This window comes from Pygoscelis adeliae, unplaced genomic scaffold, assembly GCF_000699105.1.
Source record: "Pygoscelis adeliae isolate BGI_AS28 unplaced genomic scaffold, ASM69910v1 Scaffold38, whole genome shotgun sequence".
Lineage (NCBI taxonomy): Eukaryota > Metazoa > Chordata > Aves > Sphenisciformes > Spheniscidae > Pygoscelis > Pygoscelis adeliae.
Genome location: NW_008825614.1, coordinates 12,812,646 through 12,835,662, shown reverse-complemented (window position 1 = coordinate 12,835,662; position 23,017 = coordinate 12,812,646). Strand labels below are relative to the sequence as shown.

The following is a 23,017-nucleotide window of genomic DNA, read 5'->3' as shown; positions in this document are numbered from 1 at the left end:
GACCTTCCTGTTCTCTGCACTGGCCAAATGGAGGAAAAGGCCAGGGCTTGTCTTGCAGAACTGAAGTCTAAGCGCAGCATTATATGTTCTTAATAAAGGAGTGATTTATATAAATCACAGTAGCAAAATGTTCTTGCAGAGCACATACCCCACTCCCTGACTTAAGCGTCCAAGGGCAGCTGTACATCATTCCAGAGGAGGCTTTCACCTTAGACATGGGTTAGCGTATAGCCCCCTCCGTTACAGAGGAGTAGCTACAGAGCTAGGATTCAAGAGTGTCTTTTAATGAAGTTACTTGTGGCTGTTTATTGGACAAAAATAAATTCCAACTGGCCCATATAACAAATGAAACTCAACTACAAAAATGTAATGATATTTATTCGCACAGCTGCCAGCAAACTCACATGCACCATGAGTCATTCCAGATGTGGATAAAAACAAAGTCTGTCTGTGAAAGTAAGTTTCCTGATCCCGAGGAGACTTGATTTGGGAGAGGAGCTGCACACTGACTTCAGCTGTACTCAGAAGAACAGACAGGTTCTCCTTCAAAGGGGGAGGGGAAGAGGAAAAGCCATTTATTTATTCCTGAAAAGAAAGGAGGTAGGAAATTAAAAAGCTACTATACTGCTAGACATACGATTTTAAAGAGGAGGATGCTTTGGAAGACTTTGCTGCTGCTGCTGTTCTATTACAGTGCTCATGCCACTGTGACCCACAGATGGAGCAGAGGTAAGATTTGAACATCAAAAACTATTTAAGAGAAAACTTTGAGTTTGTAGATTTGGTCTGAAATTATGTTCCATTATACGTATATATACATATGTATAAAATTTGTCCCTCCCAACTCTGGAATTCTTTTTCTCCATTAAACAGGTCAGCTAAATAGTTATATAGACAAATAGAAAAATACACATGCATAAGTGCATAACGGTAAAATTATATATGTATTCTATTATAATACAAATATATATATGAAATATCCCAAGAACCAAAACTACATTCTTTTCTCACTTTTTCCTTTCTCTCTCCTTCTCTTTTTTCTCCTGCATTGACAAAAATTATAGGTCATGAAACCTTAAAGCAAAAGCCTTTGCAGTCACAGGTGGCATAATCTTCTGCTCCACCAGGCAGGTACCCAGTAATAGTAAACACAACAATGCCTGGATTGTGCAAGGTGCCTAGGAATGCCTGCGACCCTACCCTGACAGACTAGCACATACAACATAGAGAAAGCTACCTGAGGTGTTCTTATGCTTCAGCTGCCAATATGACAATATATAGTTGTGACATATTTATATTCAAGTGTGTGACAGTAATATATGAAATGGTTTGGGACTATTGGATTGCATAGGAGATGCTTGCTTAAAAGCTAGTGATGATGTCCTTTCCCTTTTTTGTTTTATTCTCTCCTCCGGTATTTGGCACGGGTTCGGTAGCTGCTGGACGTGGAGAAAGGAAACACCTCCCAAAAGATTTATTTGGTTCTGATGTTGAAATTCACAGATATTTAAAGGAACCGGAGTCTGTTAAAAAATCAAGAATTCAGATGCCCCCCTCCCCACCCCAGTCTCCCATGTCTTCCTCATTATAGCTGATTCCTTTCTAGTCTGCTATTTGGGTTTGGTTTTGATTTTTGTAGGGGAGGCAATGGCTGAATGAAGCAATGAAGAGCTATGCAATTCTGCTAAGGCTGTGTGAATGCTTAATTGTTCCTTACAGTTAGTGGGGGCTCACTGACAGGGCATTGACCTGGGACTCAGAATGGCAGGTTCTTTCCCCAGCTTTTTCATCAGCCTCTTGGATGATACTGGATGAGTCATTATACCTGCATGTACCTTACTTTTCTTTTACTGTATAATAGAGGTAATGACACCAATCGTCATCATAAAATCCCTTAATTCTGTAGATAAGAGTTTGTCTTTCCAGGGATGACACATAAAAAGGTGAGGAAATCAGAACTAGATCTGCATATGTGAAAAAAAAACAACTATACCTTTTGGAAGTATGAGTCCACCTTACCTATGAAATGGAAAAAAAACCAAAAAGAAAGGGGTTCATTTCCACAGAATAATCACTATGCAATTTAAAGATGTTCTTCACTTTTGCTAACACACTTATTGTAATTAAACAACAACAACAACACAACCCTAAAAGGAATCCATGTAACTATTAAAGTCCAATTTTAATCACCATGAATATTTACAGGAAAACATCACAACTCTACTGTGCCTTTTGGGAAAGCAGATTGTTTTCAAGCTGGAAACTCTAGAGCTTGTTTTGGAGACTTCAGAGGGAAGAGAAGATTCATTCCCTGTTGTGATAAGGAGTTCAGTTCTCACAAATATTGTATACAGACATCTGCTGAGGAGGAAACCAGATTTCTTCTCCACAGCTGCTGGGACTATTCAGCTCCAAATTGTTTTAGAGGCATGACTCCTTCAACAATAGCTACTTCAGAGAACCTCCACTCCCCTAAACTAGCTGTGTGTCAGCCTAACCAATCCCATCCTAATCTGCAGTATCTAGAGGGCCAAAGCACTGTCCTAATTTTTGAATTGCTTAGAAACCTAAGAGGAAATTTGAGTACCGAGGCATGACACACCCTTCTGCACACTCAGAGCTCTTCCCTCCCTCCACAAAGGACAACTGACTCTTGTCTGGGTTAAACCTCAGTCATTTAAGTCTTATCCAACTCCTGATCTGAGTTTTGCAATGGAAAAGGAAAGACAGATCAGCATCTGGTCTGATGGAAATGAAAGACAAATCTGCATATCATCTCCATGTTGACTAGTAGTCCAGATTGTTTATAAGACAGTAGAACAAAGGGTCCTGCTTTAATTACCAACAGTTATTGGTTGCAATAGAAATGAACAGTCAATATCAGATAAAACAAGGGCTAGCTTTTACCGTTTTTTCACTAGGGGGCACTGGGGCAGCCTTGGATGCCCAGCCCTTGTAACCAAATGTTTAAGCTTTGGCTCAAGAAAAAAGTCAGACGTGAAGAAAGGTGAACATACTTGTGCTGACTGGTGAGTGGGAACTCCGGACTGCCACCTCCCTTCTCCCTTTGCTTTTACGAGCATCAACGAATGGAAAAAAAAGCATTTCTGGCAGGAAAACTGAGCACTATTTTTTTTTTTTTTAACTCCTTCAGCCAGCATTAAAAATCTCACACACTCCTCAGCCTGCCTAGATCCAGCTGTGGACATTGGTCCAGAAGTCACAGAAAAAGCGTGGTCCCTAGGATGGACGTGTTCAGAATAATAGAGAAAAGATCCTGAGAGGTGACGAAATAATTTGCTTGTCATCATCTCAGGTTTCCTTGAGCCTCTTGTAGGCTTAGCTGTATGGTGTTACCCTCTCAGATTTTGTGAAGCACCACTCTAGGGAGAAAAGGTAATGTTAGGTCTCTACTGAGTAATATTCCCTATGCGACGGTAGAGGTGAGGTCGTATTAATTTCTGAAGGTCCCAAATAAGAATTCCAGATCTTAAGAGATGTTTTTGCTGGAGAAACCAAGGAACAAATCCTGTTCTTTGACAACAAAAAATGAACAAAAAAACCCATGCAGCTGTGGTAACTAGAGACAGTGTCACTGCTTGCCACCCAGTTGCTTTCATCAAACTGCTCTGACGAGTACCAGTACATTGGAGAGCAGAAGTTGTCTTCAGATCTGCACTATAAGAATTGCCTGTTCCCTGAGGAGAAACATTAAAGCAATCCTTATTAGCACGTTTCAGCTCAGCTGGCTGTAGTTTATTTGCTGTAAGGGCTTCCTGATTCAAATAAATGGCACACAAACAGTAGCATGCTTGCTACGTGGTTGCTCAGGGAGTGAAGATGCAGTACGATTTCTTGTGGTTGTGGCTTCTTGGACAGTGGGGAAGCAGCTGCAATGGTAAGTTTGCCCCTCAGTGGAGGCTGGAAAAGGAGATGTTGAAAGACACAAAATAAGAAGGTAAAACTCTTTTCACCCATCAGTGAGAAAAGGATGTATTTGCTATATGAGCACCACTGAGGTTTCATGCTTTTGGGGAATGGCTGTGCTGTGCCTTCGAGACCGCAGAAGCAGTATTACAGTCGCATCCAGATCTATCTGGTCCACATGCATTATTTTGTACCCAGTCTCTAGTGCCTGGTGAAAGTCGGATGGTTGTTCCATAACACCAGTGGAACAGTTTGTTCTCCTTAGAGGCTTTCTGCAGAAGGAATTACTTGGAAGAACAGAAGGTCCATCCTCCTTGATTTCCCCACAACAGTGCAAGCTTTTAGTATGTGCTCTAGTGTTGTGGCAACTGAGTTTGTGAGTTTGATGGAGCAGCTGCTACATGAGCAACTTTTGCAGACTTCTTCTGCTTGTGGGCTTTGCTACAGCAGGCTGGCAGCTCTCCAGTGCCAGGAGAGGGAGGACTATGTAGAAGAGAAAGAGAGACTGGTTGTTGCTAGAAAGCCAGCAAGCCCTTTTATAAGGAAGCAGTGTTTAACATATTCTGTACTCTGTGATCATTTGTAACATACCAGGTTGCTGGTGATCTTGCTGTGTGGGCAAAGGATGAGCACCTTGGAGATTAGGGCATGCACTGCATCCCCACACCTTTTGACCTTTTTTGCCTCTCTTCCCCCCCATCTCATGTTGCACCCTTACAGCCAGGCACTCCCTTCTTGAGCAAGTTCTGGGATTCCATCGCTGACAGTAGCACTTGTTTGACATTTTTGTCTTGGACAGCACGAGCAAAGGGAATGTGGCCTGAACACAGCATGTAATTACAACACAAATGGTCAAACACATATACACATATATGCCCAGCAGGCCTTCAGTATACCACGTTACGGCCTTGCCTTATTTAAGACATGCTGAGGTTTCCAAAGGTCTGGTCCAAGGGTAAAAAGAAATTACACCAGCTGGACTGGCTACAAGAACTTTTTAAAATGCAATATCTATTTAACTTCCTTTAATTTCCATAAAGCCATTGTTATCCAATTCTTAAAATATATAGTGCACATAAAACAATGAGAGATATGAAACGTTATAAAACAGAGCCAACTCTGTCTAAGCCTGGCTGTGTAAAGAGTGTTTTTTCCTATGGTGAAAATGCAATATAGAATCATAGAATCATAGAATCATTAAGGTTGGAAGAGACCTCTAAGATCGTCGAGTCCAACCGTCAACCCAACACCACCATGCCCACTAAACCATGTCCCTAAGCGCCTCATAGTATTTCCCTTTTCTCTGGCTCCCACGTGATCGCTTGGAAAATTACCTCAACTGCTCCAACTTCCCTGCTTGTTGGACCCGTTCCAGTGACCTCACTGGAGCTGCGAAAGGCTTGATCGATCTGCTGCAGAGGTTTTTCCCATCTACCCCAAGTCTGTTCCATAAGTCTGTACCAGTTCCTGGGAATGCCTGTTTGTAGGCTGGAGTCTTCTGGTCTGGGGGTTTATTTGTCTGATGCAAATTATTACCTCACCAAGTATCGCAACTGTACCTGTAAAGAGAGGGAGGCACTGCCTGAAGGGCAGTCTGGGTTGGAAATTCAGAGGAACTAGCTTTGCAGCTGGATGACCTGAAGAAGACAATTTATATACTTATGCTTTTATTTCTTGAATTCCTTTGCAAAGAGTTGTATAAGAGATGAGTATAAAGGTAAGTCATAGACCTAAAAATAGATGCTTAAAAAACAAACTGTCCTACACTGCAAGTAGTAGGAAGGAGGTATTAGAAGAATGTTTTCTGCCCTTTAAGAAATTAGAAGAAAACAAAGACAAAAATATGTTTTCAAGCAGGTCTGGAAAATATTTGAGAATTGATGAACAAAGGAGGCAACTACAATATCTGCATGGCACAATGGTGTGTGGAGCAGAGATCACAGACCCAGGGCCGAGGCAAGCTGCCTGCCTTGCACGTCACAAGACAGTGCAGGGATTCCAGCTGGTGTCCCAGCAGGGTGATAGTCACGTGCATGGCATGTGCCCAAGGGAATGAGCTCTGCCTTTCAACAACGATCACCTGGTTGGACCCAGTGCCACACTGATATTGTCGTACTGCTTCTGGCTCTGACATCTCTGCCTTATGCTTTGCTGTGTGGCACAGACGTGGCCCTCCCGTTCCTTGTGGCAGATCCCTTGGGCATCAGCTGCGGTGGCAGTCTGAAGCTATTAAACAAACCGTTATTGCAGGAAGAGCAGGGAGAAGACTGAAGAAGGGGCTGAAAAGGGATTAGTGATTAGTACCCGGGAAAGCTGCTTGGTGTTGTGAAAGGTAGCTAGAATATAACAGTCTCTGAACAGATTTATATATCTGTTAAATATATAGTAGGGTAGGGCTGCAACTGTAATCAAAATCCTTTCTAGTATGTCCTGATTCCCCAAATGCTCCTTTAGGGGCAGACTTAATTAATTTGACCTGCATGGAGGATGATCCCTGAATCAGAATTCACAGTGGATACCTGACACTGAAAGACATACAAAGGATGCTTAAAAAAATCAAAGTTTATAATCTTTTCTAGGGCAATGATGATAAACTGTGATGAGATCAAGGGGAGGATAGATTATAGAAGATTCCACGTTTTAGTTTAGATCACAGATGGATATTATACTCTATAAAAGCAGTCATGCTGTTAGCAAGGAAGGATCTAAGTGATTCTGAGGATCTTTTCACCACAGGAAGCAGCCAAAAAATGGCTAAAGCTTCCAGCTCATACAGTCATAAACTAGTTGACAGACTCAAAAGTTAAAAAGAGAAAGGAGCTAGACAATTTTGAGGAAATCTGGGTAAGCAACAAGAGGAAGACACACAAGGTAGAGCTGTTTTGTCTTTGATATGTGCTAAACTAAGTGAGAACTATGAGCTGAAAGTGGCACCAGTAGAATCTTCTCAGTGATCCCAGTTCCATCACAGTACTGAGGACTGGCAAGTCAGTAAGACATTTGCTGCCACTTTGGTCATTTTTTTAGGATTCCTGCATGCTGTAGTGTCCCATCTATTTGCCTCAGTCCCAGGTATAGAACTGTCATGGGATCCAGATCAGTTTGCACAAGGGTCCTCATGTTCCAACCGAAGTCCAGCTCAGAAGCACCTCCTGCCATTTAAATACCTCCTTACACTTTCACATGGAAATAGCTCCCTTCACCTTACCTTTAACAACCGCCTCACTGCTCTTAATGCATGCTGTTAAGCCAATGCTTCCTTCTGTAGGTGAAGAAGCTCTGTTATGAATGAAATAACTCATGTATACATGCAAAGACTGTAGAGCACTCTGAGAGTCCCCTCCTAATTATCTTACACTCAACCGCTGGGCCCAGAGACCCCACGAGTACCTGGCATTATGCAAACACACAGACTAAAAAACAAATCTTTCTTTCTCCAAAGAACTTTCAGTGTAATTAAGGAGAGGAAATGTTAGCAACCCTTTTCATTGTGAGGCATGGAGTTATTAAATCACTTGCCCCAGATCTCTTCAGGATGATTGTGTGCGTGTAGTCCTGTATGTTGTTAATAGTGGTGATTTTTTTTAAAACTCTGTTTCTGAAGCATAAAGTGCTTTTCTTGTTTTCTTGGGGTAGATCATGCCAGATTCAGCAGACGCATAATGACTTCTCAGGCAGAAAGAAATCCTGTCAGAAGCACTGAATAGTACAATGTCATTGAAAGGAAAGTCAGCAGGTCTTAATGAACATCATCAGGCTGCAGAGACTCTGATTACTCAAATAGTGACAGGCAAGATGTAAATTGCTGAGGTAAAGCACTGAGTGGTGGAGCAATTAACTTTGCACGCGGTGCCTGTGCTCAGGTTCAAGGCAGGGCAGGACCCATAGGGCCAAGCCTAGGGTGTGGGAAATGAACACTGGTGCTTGCCCGAGTGCACAGCCTGCACCCACTTTGAACCAGGGCTCTGCAAAACCATGCATTCTCCCTCTGCACCCTGGTGGGTCTGCTGAAGGGAGCTGAATCCATCCAAGATGCAGAGAAGCTTGCTGGAGACATGGACCTGGCTGCAGCAAAACAGGGAGCTGTGCGAGTGCCTTTAATTTGCTTTAACTTTAAAAGCACTGAAATGTGCAAACCAGCACCGCTGAAGTCAATGGGAGTTTTGCCACTCTCAGCAGTGAGGTCACAATCTCAGTCATTATCTGGAATGTGGTTTCCTGTAGTAACCTTGGATGTTAAAAGCTTCCAGCCCAAAGGCGTTATTTGTTGGTTAAAGTGTTTTTCGGCAAAATGGCACTGGCGTGGGTGAAGCTCATGCAGGTCAGCTACATGGATAGCTGATGGTGGGAAGCAGAGGAGAAAACGTATCAAAGCATCACAAAAACAAAAAAAAGCAACTTGAGGATAAGCTGCAAATAACACTTGTGGGGAGACACATAGACAGAAGTCCCCAAAGGGACAGTCATTTATGGGGTTTTCTCTCCCACTGGAAGGAAAGAAAGCAGAGGAAGGGATCCTGTATGCCTCTATTGTCCCTGTGTCTCTTATTACCCCGAAACCTCACTTTATTTGGCTATTGCTATGGCAGCTTTATGATATATCCCCCAGCATACTTGCTAATGCAGAGATACTAAATCAGCCTGAGTCTGCACCACAAGTCACAGGGCTCCCTTGCCTACTCAGTGGCTAACCCTTAGCCGGTAATTCTTTTTATCTGCCCTGAGGTGCTCCAGGCTGCAGCAATAACCTGGCTCCTCCTGTCTTGCTATCGCGGTGCTTGTCGCAGGCTGAGCTCAGTGCTGGGCTTGAGACTAAGAAGAATGTGAGGAGGAGAGGAGCAGAGTTAAATAAGCTCCACTATTGCCAGTTTCCACAAACATTCCTTTCCTCTGGTGAAAGCGTATGTGGGGCCTTTCCTGGCCCAGTTTGCTGGTTAGGTTTGGCAGCTCCCCAGTTCCCCTGAGATCGGCACGCATACCACTCGTCCTCTGGAAATTCCTCCCCAGCCACAGGGAAACAGGTCACCAGCCAGGAGCCAGGCTCCAAACTTGCTGAGTCTCTCTCCACTCAGGAGGAGCCAGGTGGGTAGCTGAAAAAAAGTCGCTGAGAAAGGGAAAAATAAGTTGTTCAAAGCTCAGAGGTTATTTGGGGGGAAATGGGACAGTGGAAGGGCAATGCTGTGCTGCAGTCTTGTGTTGGAGACCCAAATGCACGAGGTCTTCTGCGATGCCTGCGCGACCTCCCTGCACCCCCTGGCACGGCACTGGGGAAGCAGAACACTTTGGTTAGGTTTTGCCTAACTGTGAACAGGGTAAACTGCGCCGGACTGGATGTGGATATCTGCTGCCAGCCAGAACATCAGGATTTCATTGTCTCTATCTATTTGGCAGATGGTAGCATGCCCCAAATGGAGCTGATGCTTCTAATCTCTTCTCTGTCTTGAAAAGAGTACAGACTTTCCAGTCTGGCAGGGCTTGAGCCACAGAGAGGGACACGAGAGGTAAAGGCAAAAGGCAGAGATGGTGAGAAAGAATAGAGAAAAAGCTGGAGGTAAAAATGGCGAATGGAAGGAAGTAGTATGAATGAGAAGAAAAGAGGAAGAGAAAGAAAAAGTGTGGAGAGAGAAAATGTGATAAATGTGGATGGGAAAGATTAAAGCACACATACGTTTAAGATTAGGGTAGCATTCACCCCCTTGTCAGCATGGTATGCAACCCCATTTGAACCTGCCCTTCGGAAGATGTCCATCTGTCACAGCTGGTCTTCATCTTATCCGTCTGCTTCTCAGGCTCATGGGATGGCTGCATTTCTCTGGAGCTGGCACTGCCTTTTTCATGGGATGGCTGCATTTCTCTGGAGCTGGCACTGCCTTTTTCATGGGATGGCTGCATTTCTCTGGAGCTGGCACTGCCTTTTTCATGGGATGGCTGCATTTCTCTGGAGCTGGCACTGCCTTTTTCTCATGTAAGCAGGACTTGTGTTTGCTTCTGGGCCCCACCAGCCTCTCAGTACACCAAGATATTGAGATACACTAGTCTGGGCCATTCATCACCGGTCATAGTATAAAAGTTAAAGTTACTGCTACTGAATCAGCAATATGTCAAGGTCTCTGCACATCTCTTTTTTTTTTTTTTTTTTTTTTTTGCCTCCCTTTGAGCTTTCTAAACTATGTAGGTGTGAAAAAAGACTCTTCCCACTGCACAAGAAACAGCCTGTTTTATTCCACAGAAGCTGCAAGAAACTTGCTCTTTTACAGGGCTATGAGGCTACAGCATTTCCCATTAATACCAGTCAAGCTTTCCCATTAACACCAGTCATAGTAACAGTGCCGACAGCTGCACAAGTCCCTGTTTCCCCCTGTCAGTCCCTAGAGGAATGGATCAAGTTCTGCAAGCCCTTACTTTCCTCCCTGGTTTTCATAATGCTCACAGCCATGACATTACGGTTTTGTTTATGCCTGGCTCTGAAGAAACACAAAGTAATTGTTTATTGAATTTATTTATTAAACACAGATTTTATGTCTGAAGGAACTGTTCCTGTCTCCTAAAGCCCCCTCCTAAAATAAAAGACATTTAAGGCATGCCTCATTTTTATTTACTGCAATTGTTCGTGGCTTGGCACTGAACAAACTGCATTTCCAGTTAAACACTACTTGTAGACGTCTTGATATAGTACAGCATATGTTAACTGAAACCATTCATTTGTCATAGTCGCAGCAGCTTCTGGTTTTCTGGATTGCCATGCCAATTTGGCAGAAAGTTTTGGAAGGTAATAAGTCTAATGATAAAAACGTATATACTGCTTGGTTTTTTGCTTTCTACCACCAGGGTTTTTAATAAACAGAGCTCAAAGGGGCTGACATACCTTGACTCCTACTTAGCAAATCTGAAGCTCAGTTGGGTCCTCATGAAGATGCAAGAAAAGTACCCAAAGATACCACCACACTGGGGTACCCAGATCAACAAAAATCAGATACAATCAGGCCCAGTTAGGCTCAAGTGGCAAAGGGCAGTGTGTGACTGCTGTGTTGGGGTCTCCAGCAGAAGAAGGATGATGACATGGCCCTGCTTCCACACAGGATGCCTGGGAGAAGCTAGGGTGAAATAAACAGGCAGCACGGTGTCTGAGCTCTGCTCAGAGGATCCCAGTTTTGATGAATGGACTACAGATACCAGGTATCCTCTGTCAGCTGTCAAGAACAGCCAAAACCTGCTTTCTGGCCCAGGCTTGGGGTTTTTAGCTGCGTTATCTAACCTTCCTGCCTTCCACACCGGGTCCTTGTCTCTCACTGTGCCCCATCTCTCCCTAAAACCAGCCCTGCTGCACAGAGGGAAGACAGCAGCCATTTGGCTGAGGTCTGGGCAATGTTGCATGCTGCAGATGGAGGGAATCCTCCAGGAATTAAGAGAGCTGAGAGGGGGATATAGTTGTTTAGCAATGGGACTGAGAAAGATGAGGCAGTCACAAGCTGGCAACTGCACAGACTGGGGGCTTGTCTTGCCATGGTGATGTATGTCTCATGTTCACAGTGGGGAAATGCTGTGGGCTCCAGCTGATGAAGTCTGTCTTTAAAGAGTCTGCCTGGTAAATAGCTAAGTGTTAGGGATGCCATAAGAAATTGTATTTCCCTAGAAAGACACTCCTTTTCTAGCCAGAAATTGTATTTAGGGAGCAGGCTGTTGGACATTTGCTGGGAATTTCTGGATGCCCTTCAAACCCTGAATGACTAACTGCATGTGCCACAGATCATCAATCCAGCACGTATCCGGTTATGTCAGCCCTAATCTCTGTGCATGCTGCTCACAGCCAGCGTGGTCCAGCTGAGGTGAACTCCAAAGCTGAGCAACATGTGCACATATATCTTCCAAAGGAACATATGGGGACTCTTAAGCAAAATATCACCATCAAGGCAAAGAGCTCAGTTTCTACTTGCACAAATTTGTCAGTGAGGTAAATGTAACCAACTTGTCACATGTCTTAAATACTCTATACGCCTCCCTCCTTTCTGTTTACATGATCAAAGATGGAAGTGTGTATCATGTCCGGCTGGCTTTTCAGACCCATCCATGATGTCCCCCAGAAGCTTTTCACTCTTGGTTGAATTCATGCTGCTAATCAAGACACAAACTGTCAAAGAAGAAAATGTATCGCCCCTGACGCCTCTGTATATGAATGCTGCTGGGCCTCAGCACCCTCTGAATGTCTGCCCGCTGAGTTGGAAAAGAGTGCTAGTCCTTCTCACTGCAATTCAGCTGGGAGCAGCTAGTTGAACATATGGTTTACTTATCTGTTTTCAAAACCCAGTGCATTTCCTTATAGGTGCATTTGTTGACAAAGTAGCACATGCATTACTTAAAGTTATAAATCACCTTCTGAATGTCCCTTTCACAAGCAACTGAAGCACTCACACCAGCCTCTCTCTGTAACCCAAGGCAATGGGTAACAGCTACTAACCCAGTGTGTCCGGGGAGCTCAGCCATGACAAACTACTTTGCATTCTGCTTCATCCTTAATACCTGCGCACTGCTCAGAGGTCAAAACAGAACTTAAAGATTAATGGGGTTAGCATTTAGAAGTATAAATAGGGGAACAAGTAGTCCCTGCCTTATTTTGTGGCCATGCTAAATGTCAATCTACCCCTATAAATAATTAGTTCATTGTATTAGCGTGCTCCAGTATCTCAGACAATGATTACCTCTTACCTACAGGCCAAAGACCAGTAAGAAAATTCCCCTACTATGACAAAAGAAAGTCATGTGAAGATGATGTAAGATGAATATCAATCACATGTTCATAACCAGATGATCTCTACAAGCTTACCTGGGAGACCATCATCACTACCAAGCTGAGGAAGAACTGTTATGCAGAATTATCACATGATGAAGTCTATTTTTTGCAACGAGTGCTTTCCTAGGCACAAGACAACAGATGTCAGATTGACTGAAAGATTTTTCATTAGCAGCCTATAATGATAACCCATGGAGCATATACATGCTGGCAAAAACTTTTCTAAGTAAGCACATTTCATTATGCAAGCTTCAGAGTGTTCGAATTAGTAAGAAGAAAGCCCAAATCCAGGAAAAGACAGGTTGAAATTTACAATGTGAGTATCACAGCAGCTTATCTAAAGTGCTTCTCCACAGTAATAATGTCTTCTTTACCAGTCCCCACGCACAGAGGAGTTAAATCAAAGAATAAAGTCCCAGCTGGTTTCAGTCAGCAACTTGTTAGAGCTTTTCACTGGAAATCAAGTCTTCCTCCCTTTCTCCAAATTTAGTCTTCCTAAGTTTAGAGCATGAGGTCATTAACATTTTTTCCTTAAACATTTACTTAGACTATTTTCCTGTAAGCCAAAATCTATTTTACAAGTTCAGCTCAAAAGACTCCAGGAGAAGAGAATGTATGGTAAGGAAGAATAGTACTGAATCGAATACACGGGACAAACCGGCAGTGTCCTCTTGGGCTGGGAGCCACTGAGAGATGGCATCCCTAAGGGCAGGAACTGCAGCAGTGAAAGACGTTGAGTTTTGAATTTCCGTCAATTTCAGGAGCACCTGTCAGCATTTTGTGCCTTTCAGGTCCCACTCCTCAGAAAACAAGATATTTGGGTTATTTTGTTGGCTGTAAGATTTCTGCAAGACTGAATCTTCTTCTCTTCCCTCCAATCCCAAGCAGGCCTTTCACAGCACAGGGCTCTCTGTGACCTGGCTGCCCACAGAGCAGCGTCACGGGGCTGGTGGTGCCAGCTCAGATCATCTGAGGACCTCGTCCACAGTGTCCAGCCGCCTTTAGCAATTTTCAATACTCAAGGTTTTGGCAGGGCTTTCTGTATTTAATGGTGAATCCAGTTGTACATCAGCCTCAGCTTTACTTCAGCAGATTGTGAAACCTGAAAGATCTAGGAATAGTCAGATTTTAGGAGTGCATGAAATAACAAGGGACAGTGGAAAAATGACAGCTTTGTAAAATGGAAATCCCTTATGTGTGTTTGTGGAGTGGGGAAGGCAGCTATATAAATAATCCATTTTGCATTCATCCTTCAGATTTCTTTGCTATGTTTCCAGCAACATCACAAAGATTGTCTTGGCCCTCCATTGCATCAGCACACATTGAAATCCACCAATTAGACTTTGTGGATGATTGTATTCGAGTTCCATTAACTTTTTAATATTATTTTCATGCAGATACAATGGAGCCCAGACATTCATGCAGGTGTGAACTTGACAGAATAGGTGCCTTCTCATGGTGGTCTTCACTCACCGCTCTAGAAGAGACACGCGGTTCTCCTGCCTCTTAGCCAGGGATGCAGCACAGCTTTTCACCCTTCATGTTCTGCTCAGGTGGCAAAACAGCTGTACCAGTCCAGTTCAGAAACATACTTGAATCCATCTTCACCTCTGAGTTACTTTCTCAGACTTCTTGTCTTTATCATCACTACTAGGAAACATACAATGTTTTGAAAAGGCATTGTCTCCAGAAATAACTAATTTTTTTTCACAAAAAGGACCGAGTATCCCCTTGCTTTTTGTTTATTGGGCAAGGCTGATTTATATGCTTTCTCCATTCAGCACATATTCATGTCATTAAGAAAACCAGCAGCAGGTGCACTGACATTTGGAGCTCAATGAACAGCTGGAAAGGCAGCTGGGGTTTCCCTGTTTTTGAAGAACAAGTGAAATCCCAGAGCAGAGGAAGCAGAAAACTGGGATTTATGTATTCTCCTCCTAACAATTTATTTCAACTCGGATGGGGATTTGAAGGAAAGAGGAAGACAATTCTGGTTCTTTCTAATCTGAGGGAGAAGAAATGGTCAATAATGTTTATTCCTCCTCTGTTTTGAGCTGCGATATTGATGCTTAGTGAGTTTGAGGAATAGTTTGTTGTTTTGCATGTGTGCTACTGTATGGGGGTGAACAGTTCATACATGAATAAAATAGTTTGTTACGAGTTCAGTAACAGTTCCTAGATCCACTGTCAAACACTTGAATTTCCTTGCTAGTTGAAACTATTCACAGATGGCTTAAGTGAATAATTCCAGGGTCCCCATCTTTTCTTCTGTTTTTCTTCACCTCAGCTAACAGCTCCATGATCTCAGTGGGACAGTTCCCATGGGATAATTCAGCACAGGACAATTCAATCAGCAATAACAAGAAACCTTCATTATTTTTCTTAATCTGCAGATCATATGGCCACAGATTTTAAAGTCAGGATGCCCATGTATTTCTTCAGTTTGGCCACCTGCACAGAATTTCATGTAGTGTCTCTTTCAACAGGTTCAATGCATTGTGTTTCATTAATGCATATTTTCTGAAAAGGCAGACAGTTCAAACTGGAAGACATCATGAGGTGGAAATCTGCTAATTCTCTTGTTAGCATGTAGTAGGACATTTTCATTCTCCCAGATAAAAAGGCAAGGTGATTTCAAAGAGACCTCCTAAATCTACATAGTATTGGTTGCTTAGATAAAGCACATTATATTGCTCCTACTCTCTGAGAATACATTTTATGGAACTAGTCAATGACAACAGTTAATACTTGGACTGAAGAATCTAAGCTGTCATTCATGATAAAGAAATAAAATTCATACTGCTCCCTGCTACATCTGTGGTTCAAATTGGACCTTTGATTCCTTTCTCACCATCCAGTCTTGGAATAAATTTTAGATATTCTTTGTGCCAGTTGAATTTACTCTGTTAAAAGTTCAGGGGGATTTAAAGCATAGAAGGGAAAGAAGTGTTCAGCAGCTAGTGGTCCTGCAGCCGATCCTCATCTCTAGCAGGAGCAATGACTACACTAGTTGAGGTGGCCATCCACAGAAAGGAGCCTGTGAGCTTGGTGGTGAGATCAAGGGTGTGTAGGTACGAGGAAGGGCTTCTGCTTTTCCTGACCAGGGCTGATGTCCATCCTTATGTCATCTGAGAACTGGAATCATCACCATATGTCCGAAGAGCAGTTGGACCACACTTGCACTGGGAGTTTCTCACATGTAGGAGTGCTGCTGGCGTAGCAGCTGTGATGCGGAGTGAGACAGCTAAAATCTACCACTCTTCTTTCAGTTTGTTTTTTCCTTTCATTCATTACTAGACAGATCCCTGGCTTGGCTCACTGTGTGGCCACACAAAGCGGTGTCAGCACAAAGGGAAGGAGGGAGAGCCTGACTGAGGGTCAGGAACACCGGACTGCCCCTTGAAGCTGCAGCTGTGATTAGGTCAGCCTCAGCAAAACCCTAGCTACTCGGTCTCCTTTGTCTGCCAGGAAACCGAGGAAGCCTGACTGAAAAAGAAAGTACAACAAAATGTAAAAAGGCCGTTCTTAACTACTGGACGCCTCTCCTCTGTGTTCAGTGTCTCAGCTCTGTGTAAATACGTAACCTGGGAGGTGGTGCAGGGCTCGAGCGCACCCCTTTGGGCTCTGTGATGCTAATATGAAAAGGGCAGAGAACTGGAGAAAGAGATTTGGTTTTGAAGGGCTTGCCTTTCAGAGCAGCAATAGCATGATGCAAAGATTTCTTGGAGCTGCTGCAGCTCTGTCTTTTCCTGTGAAGCAGAGCTCTGATTTCCATTGTTCTCACTCCATTGTTCAACAGGAGAGTCATCCACTTTGCTCTGCTCCTAGGGTCCTTCCATGGCTCAGCACCAAAACACCAACACCTGGCTGTATTTCTTCCTGCCCTCATTCCCTCCCTTCTCTCCTTCTTCCTGGGAGAAATGGAAGTAGATTGGATCATCATTATATCCCTTCACTTGCTCATTTGTGAGAAACATTTTCAAATGTGTTTAATTAAGATTGCTTTGTGGCTTCCCCTTGCATAAGGGCTGTTGTGAGCAACACAGATAGGGAAGGAGAGGTGACCCTGCAATAAAGACAGGGATATAAAGCACTGGTTCATTTCCCAACTCTGCCTGAAATTTCCTGTGTTACTGAAATTGCTTATTGCCTCTGTGTTAAACCTGTGGAACAGGGTTGATATTTCCTTTCTTTATTGCTGCCCTTCACTCACATAGTGTTCACCATAGCCTATCCCCAGTTCCTGGTAATATGGCAGCAAACTGAAGGGTAATGATATATTTCACTTCTTTCCTTCAGTTTCTCTGTGTGCATTTTTTCTCTCCACGCCTTCTATGGCAACTTTACTCCAGCACGTTAAAGGCCTCTCTTGGCTCACTGCATCTTTTTTTGTGAGCATAAATAATTCCAGGTGGGGACCCCCTCCTTATGACTAAGGGAAGAATAAATAACACAGCATACATTGCTCCAGGCTGGGAACAGGTGAAAATGCTGCATAATGGAAATTCCATCTGAGGGAATAAATTCTCAGACCATTTTAGTTGGTTGATGCTAGTCATATCTTTGAAACCATTTTACTTAAATCATAAAAAAAAAAAATATCCTCCGCCTCTCACAAACACAGGCTTAGATGCACCTTCTCCTTCTCTAGCAATATCCATTTCTGTAAACATAAGGGTTTTCTGGTCTTTCTAATACACCTTTACATTTCTTACCCATGCCAAGTAGCTAGAAAGGCTATTACCACTCTAGTTTTTATACAGAAACTCTGTTGCATGTTAATCTACTCTAACACATCTCAAGACATTTATGAAGTGCAGAAGTGTAGGTTGGAGTGGGTTCTGTTTCATGGAACTGAGATACCCTTTCAGAGTATGTGTGTTTCTTAAAAAGGAAATAAATTAGTAAAAGGTAACTTTGAAAAAACTGATTATGTGATGAACTAAGGAATTGAATACAATCTGTTATTAATTCTAAGTGTTTTAAACTGGTTTGGTTTTTTTTTTTTTTCAAAGAACAGTGTTGGCTCTTGCCAGCTTTTGTAGGGAGATCTACTTCCTACATCCTTATTGACAAAACTTAGACTTTAAAGATGGAGCTTTTTTCTTTTAACTATTTTTTTAATAGCTAAAAGAAGAAACAAATGTCTATTCTCACTTTCAGCCAACAGGCAGGAATAAAGAGAGACCATTGCCACTATTAATTTTAGTCTTAGGAGCCAAGATAGCAAGGATATGAAGCTGAAAGTAAAAAGAGGCAAATTCTCTTGGTAGCTGCTTTTAAAATGTGTTAGTTCATGTTGGTTTGTAATTAAAGTGTTTTCTCCATCTCGCTGCTGTGTACTCCTAAGGGGCATTGGGATTTAACATCCCAATAATGGAGATTTAAATGTATTAAAGTTGGAATGCACAAGCCTTTGCATTGCACTTGTTGTCATGGGAGCTACTTATGTGAGTAACTGCAATTCCAGATACAAGTTTCAGAAGCTAGCTTATAGCACTGCAGTGCTTTTTCCTTATCTTTCTAGGGTTTTGTGTGTGTTTCCCTTATTTTATTCCTCTTGCTCTTACTCCAGCTCCCCATACTTTCCATTTCTCCTGTGCTAGGGCAAAGTGTTCAATCATTTCTAATATAGCAGTTTTGATACAGAAAAGCAAAAACTCAGGAAGCATAGAGGAGCTATGCCTGAGCAAGCTCTGTTGTAGGGCTGGCCAGCCAAGCCTCAGGTTCTGCCCTGGCAGCGATTGCAAGCCCAGGGCAGTATAAACACCTTGAAGATGGTGAACACACATCCTTCTGGGGATGATGCAAGTGCAGGAGAAGTAAAGAAGGATGGGATTACTATGCATAAAACCTGTTCATCACTTATTAACACTGTAGTTTTTGTGATTTACATTGATACTTTCACTGGCCACCACGCACCTCTCATAGGTCAACACCACTTCACCCTGGAGGAAGCAATGCTTCTGGTACCAAGATCTGCTGCGGGCACAAAGCAGGTAGCTGCTCAGGGCAGCAAAACATTTAGCGACTTTGATTGACTGCAGGATGGTAAGGACAGGTATTTCACAGTCAGCCTGAGGCAGTAAATTGGGGATAGTGAATTGTTACCTTAGCAAGGGAGCAACTCAGCATAAGGACCCACCAAAGATTCATCTGACAGGAATAAAACTCTTTATGCATAAAATATACTTCTGGCCCGATTGTAAACACTCGTAAGCAAGGTGATCAAAGAGGAACATGAAACAAAAAGCCTTTATCAAGGGTATGCAAACTTCGACACTCATGTCCTCTTCTCTTCTGCAGTGCGTGGTCAAGGAGAAATGTAGAGACTGAGTTCAAAACAGTGCTTCCCACACACTGCTAAAGAAAATCCTCTTGTGAGCATTTCAGGCATTTGTCCTAAGATCCAAAGCAACAATGACTTCTAGGAACTGCCCAGAAGTCTCTACAACAAAACAGGTTCAGCCAGCCTAGATCACTCATAGTTTTTGCATGGCATTATAATGGCTGCTGTGTCTGCCTATACAATCACCTTGTGGACAGTGCTGAGTTCATTTGCTTTGGCAAATGCTTGAATTCAGCTTGAAGAATCATCTTCATTTTTCAAAGAAGTCGGTGCTATTGAGAAAATCTGTTATCAGGTTATCAACAAATGTCTTCTCTTGATGGGAGCCTCTGGGTGTGTTGAGATCCATTTAGTGCAAATTCCAGGCAGGTTAGAGAAAAATGTCGTGACACAAGGAAAATTTCCAGCTCACTAGTGGAACCAGCATATGCTCCAGGCTGACTAACAACAAGCTTAAAAGGGTTACGTATCTGGCCCAGGAGAAGGCTTTTTTGACTCTTGCAGAAGCTGGCATAAAACAAAGGCTGAGCATGGCCACGGATTTTTTTTTTCTTTGCTTTTCTAGCCATGTGATGTTTAGGCTAGGGAAAAACTCACACCACTGGAGTATAATTCAAATGTTCTGTTTCTCTGGGCTTCTTATAGGACAGAACAAAACAACAATAACCAATGAATTTATTAAAAAAATGTTTTATATACTTTACCATGCCTTCATGAACCATAACCTATAAAGTTTTACATTTTCCTTTCCTTTCATTTAGGGGAAGTATGCATATTTGTTACCATGCACAAATGCATTCGCAGCACTGAACAGCTATTTTGTAGTAAACACTTTTATTCCCTGCTTTACCAATAAGATAAAGCCAAATAGGGAGAAATTACTGTCATAATAATTTGGGATGCATTAACTTCTTTCTATTGAGGTCTAGGAGTCCTGACTTCAAAAGCTTTGAGCAGGAAAGGGAAACTTTTGCTTTGAGAGGTCAATCTGGATGTATTGCTGAGCTTGTAGCAGCTTCTCACTACTAAGGGGTGGTTGTGAGCTTGCAGTAAAAAGACGGTTGTGGTGTTCTGAGATATGGTTTTGCAGAGCCCTATTAATCCCTGTTACAACTGCTGGTGAACACATAAAGGAGTTTCCAAGATTGCTTTTCCTTTTTAGGTCCATCTCTGAACAGGAACTGCTGCTGCCTGTGCAACCACTCCCTGCCTTGCATTCCCAGAAATAGGGAGCTGGTCCCAGGAAGCCAGTGATGCCCAGAAAAATTATTTTAATGAGTTTCTTTAGAGTCAGGCCATAGTAATCTAAGACAAGAAGACACAACTGCCAGCCTGCTTACTGAATTTGGCTTATAGGACAACCCCAGTTGGACCACTGCCTTTCCTTATGCCAACAGGCAACTCTCCTTTGCTCTGCTTGCAGGGACTCAGGAGTTTTGGCCCACAAGTCCTTCCTGTTCCTCTGCTCCTCCTGTCCTGCATGAAAGGGGTCCCACTGAAGCAATGAGATAGCCCTTTTCCATGCTCCTGAAGTCAATCAAAATAATTCCTACTGAGTCATGACCCCAGTTAAACTGTGTTAAACTGTGTTCAACTGTGTTCATGTCCTGGAGCCCCGAGGACCTTGTACGTGCTTTGGAGCGATGGGCTGCACAGGGCCTGATTCATGCTCTTGGCTTCATATCTTTTCATAGGAGAAGAAAATGGCATGATGCACAAATAATTGAGCACTCCTGCAACTATGCACTGTACTTACTGAGCAAACACATCACAGGCAGCAATTGGGAAATCATGAGCAGGAGTGTGGACTGGAAAGCAAAAGCAAACATCTGTACCCTCACCAGTGAAACTGCATGGAAAACCTGGGAGGAGATCACAAATGTTTACCACGTGACTAACGAGGTCCAGAAAATTCTGGCACAGTTCTTAAAAAAGATGAAAGCATTTTTTAAATAAAACTATTGCCAGCCTCAGATGTGACGTTACATTTAAACTGTAAAGAAATTTCTAAGCTGTCATGAGCTAAATAGAAGCAGGCCAATGAGTTGGCAAATACGGCTGTAGCTTTTGTTTGAAAACACGGGTAGTTCTTAAGGAGAAGTGGAGTTGAGTCAACAGAGCTGTAGGAGACTGGACGGACTCCTACAATGAGCGGTGCAGAAAACAGGGACTCCTGCACCACATTTTGATGGACACTTTTAGCCACCCTTAGTACTAGACTTGTTGGCTGCCCACCATCTTCAGGCACAAGCAGTGGTGTGCTCCAGGACACAGGATGAGGCTGTTCAGCGTCGGCAGGTGGGCTGGCAGCAGGTGGCTGCACTCAGGCACACTTCTCCCATCCACCTCCAGCCCTGAGGCCTCAGTGGGCAGCGAGGGAGGTCAGATCAGGGACCACTCCTAAGGCCCTCTGAAGAAGGGATTTGGAAGAGGATGAGCCTGGTAGTACACAGATATATAATAGAAAATGTTTTCAGTAAGGATAATCAAAATCTTATTTTTCCTACCTCATCTCTGTGGATCATAAGCTTTTTGTTATGTGACTTTTCCGCCCTTAGGACAGAAGCACCCACATCTCCATTGGAGATTTCTTTACACATTTGTAAGAGAAGTAAAAACAATAAATCAATAGGAGTCTCTCCACTGACTTCAGAGATCACTGGATTGGGCTTTCTCTGTCAATACTGATTAGGGATCTCTCCTCAGACATTCACAGCTACTGCCATTGAAACGAATTGGCTGCAACATCACCATAAAATGACGCACATTGCTCTGCATCTTCCTATGAAATAATTGTTTGATAGTTTTACAGGGAACTCCCTTGGGGAAGAAAATATTAAAGAGATGGTAAGTCACAGTAATACTCCTCTGCTGTTCTTTGATACTCTCCAGCTAACTCATGTCAGAGATGGAAGAAAATGCAGGAAGAAGTAAAGTCAGCAGAAAAGTTTCAAGTGGAATTTGCAATCACTAAATGCAGAAACTGGCTACAAATCTTTCTCTGTCTCAGCTTTTGTGCTTAACTGTGTGTTAAGTCAGTGTAATGAAAATCAGAGAGTACTTGCTCTAAATGTTCACACAATCTTGGAGGAACTCGTGAATTCATGGAGAGGACTGTGGAGGGAGTGATGTTGGAAGGATTTGACTACTGTGCAGGAAAAGAGAGAAAGGGAAAGACTGAAATAAAATGTGGATCAGGAAAATCAGATCAGGAAAATCAAAATGACAAATACAAATGAGCTCTGAAAGAGTTTCTGATTAGAGTCTCTAAGAACTGTAACAAAGTTTGATATGTTTTGGGAACAAGACAATGAGATCAGGGAGTCAGTGCTAGCCTGGTCCCTACAGAAGATGGCATGCTTCTGATGCGCATACAAAGTCTTTTCTCACAATACAGCAGCTCAGGCTCTTGTCCCTTTGAATCTCCTAACCTAATCCCTGTCATCCTGGGAACAGCTGGGTAGGAAAACCCAGCTGTTTTCTGAGGTGTTACCTGTGATTCAGCAAGTGGGTCAGTACTAAATGGATAATATGGCATCCATTTTTAGAATCATAGAATAGAATCATAGCAACATTTAGGTTGGAAAAGACCTTTAGGATCATCAAGTCCAACCTAGCACTGCCAAGTCCACCACTAAACCATGTCCCTAAGCACCACATCTACACGTCTTTTAAATACCTCCAGGGATGGGGACTCAACCACTTCCCTGGGCAGCCTGTTCCAATGCTTGACAACCCTTTTGGTGAAGAAATTTTTCCTAATATCCAATCTAAACCTCCCCTGGCGCAACTTGAGGCCATGTCCTCTTGTCCTGTCATTTGTTACTTGGGAGAAGAGACCAACACCCACCTCGCTACAACCTCCTTTCAGGTAGTTGTAGAGCGCAATGAGGTCTCCCCTCAGCCTCCTTTTCTCCAGGCTAATCAACACCAGTTCCCTCAGCTGCTCCTCA

At 43.0% G+C, this 23,017-nt stretch overlaps 1 protein-coding gene across 1 annotated transcript in view; it reads left to right on the top strand.

Moving 5' to 3' along the window:
* Positions 1-560: 560 nt before the first annotated feature.
* FAM180A (family with sequence similarity 180, member A) overlaps positions 561-23,017 on the top strand; it is a 27,871-nt gene continuing 5,414 nt past the window's right edge. Inside the window, exon 1 of the mRNA XM_009332923.1 lies at positions 561-729. Within this exon, the coding sequence (XP_009331198.1) occupies positions 654-729 (76 nt within the window). The 5' untranslated portion in view covers positions 561-653. The remainder of the gene's footprint in view (positions 730-23,017) is intronic.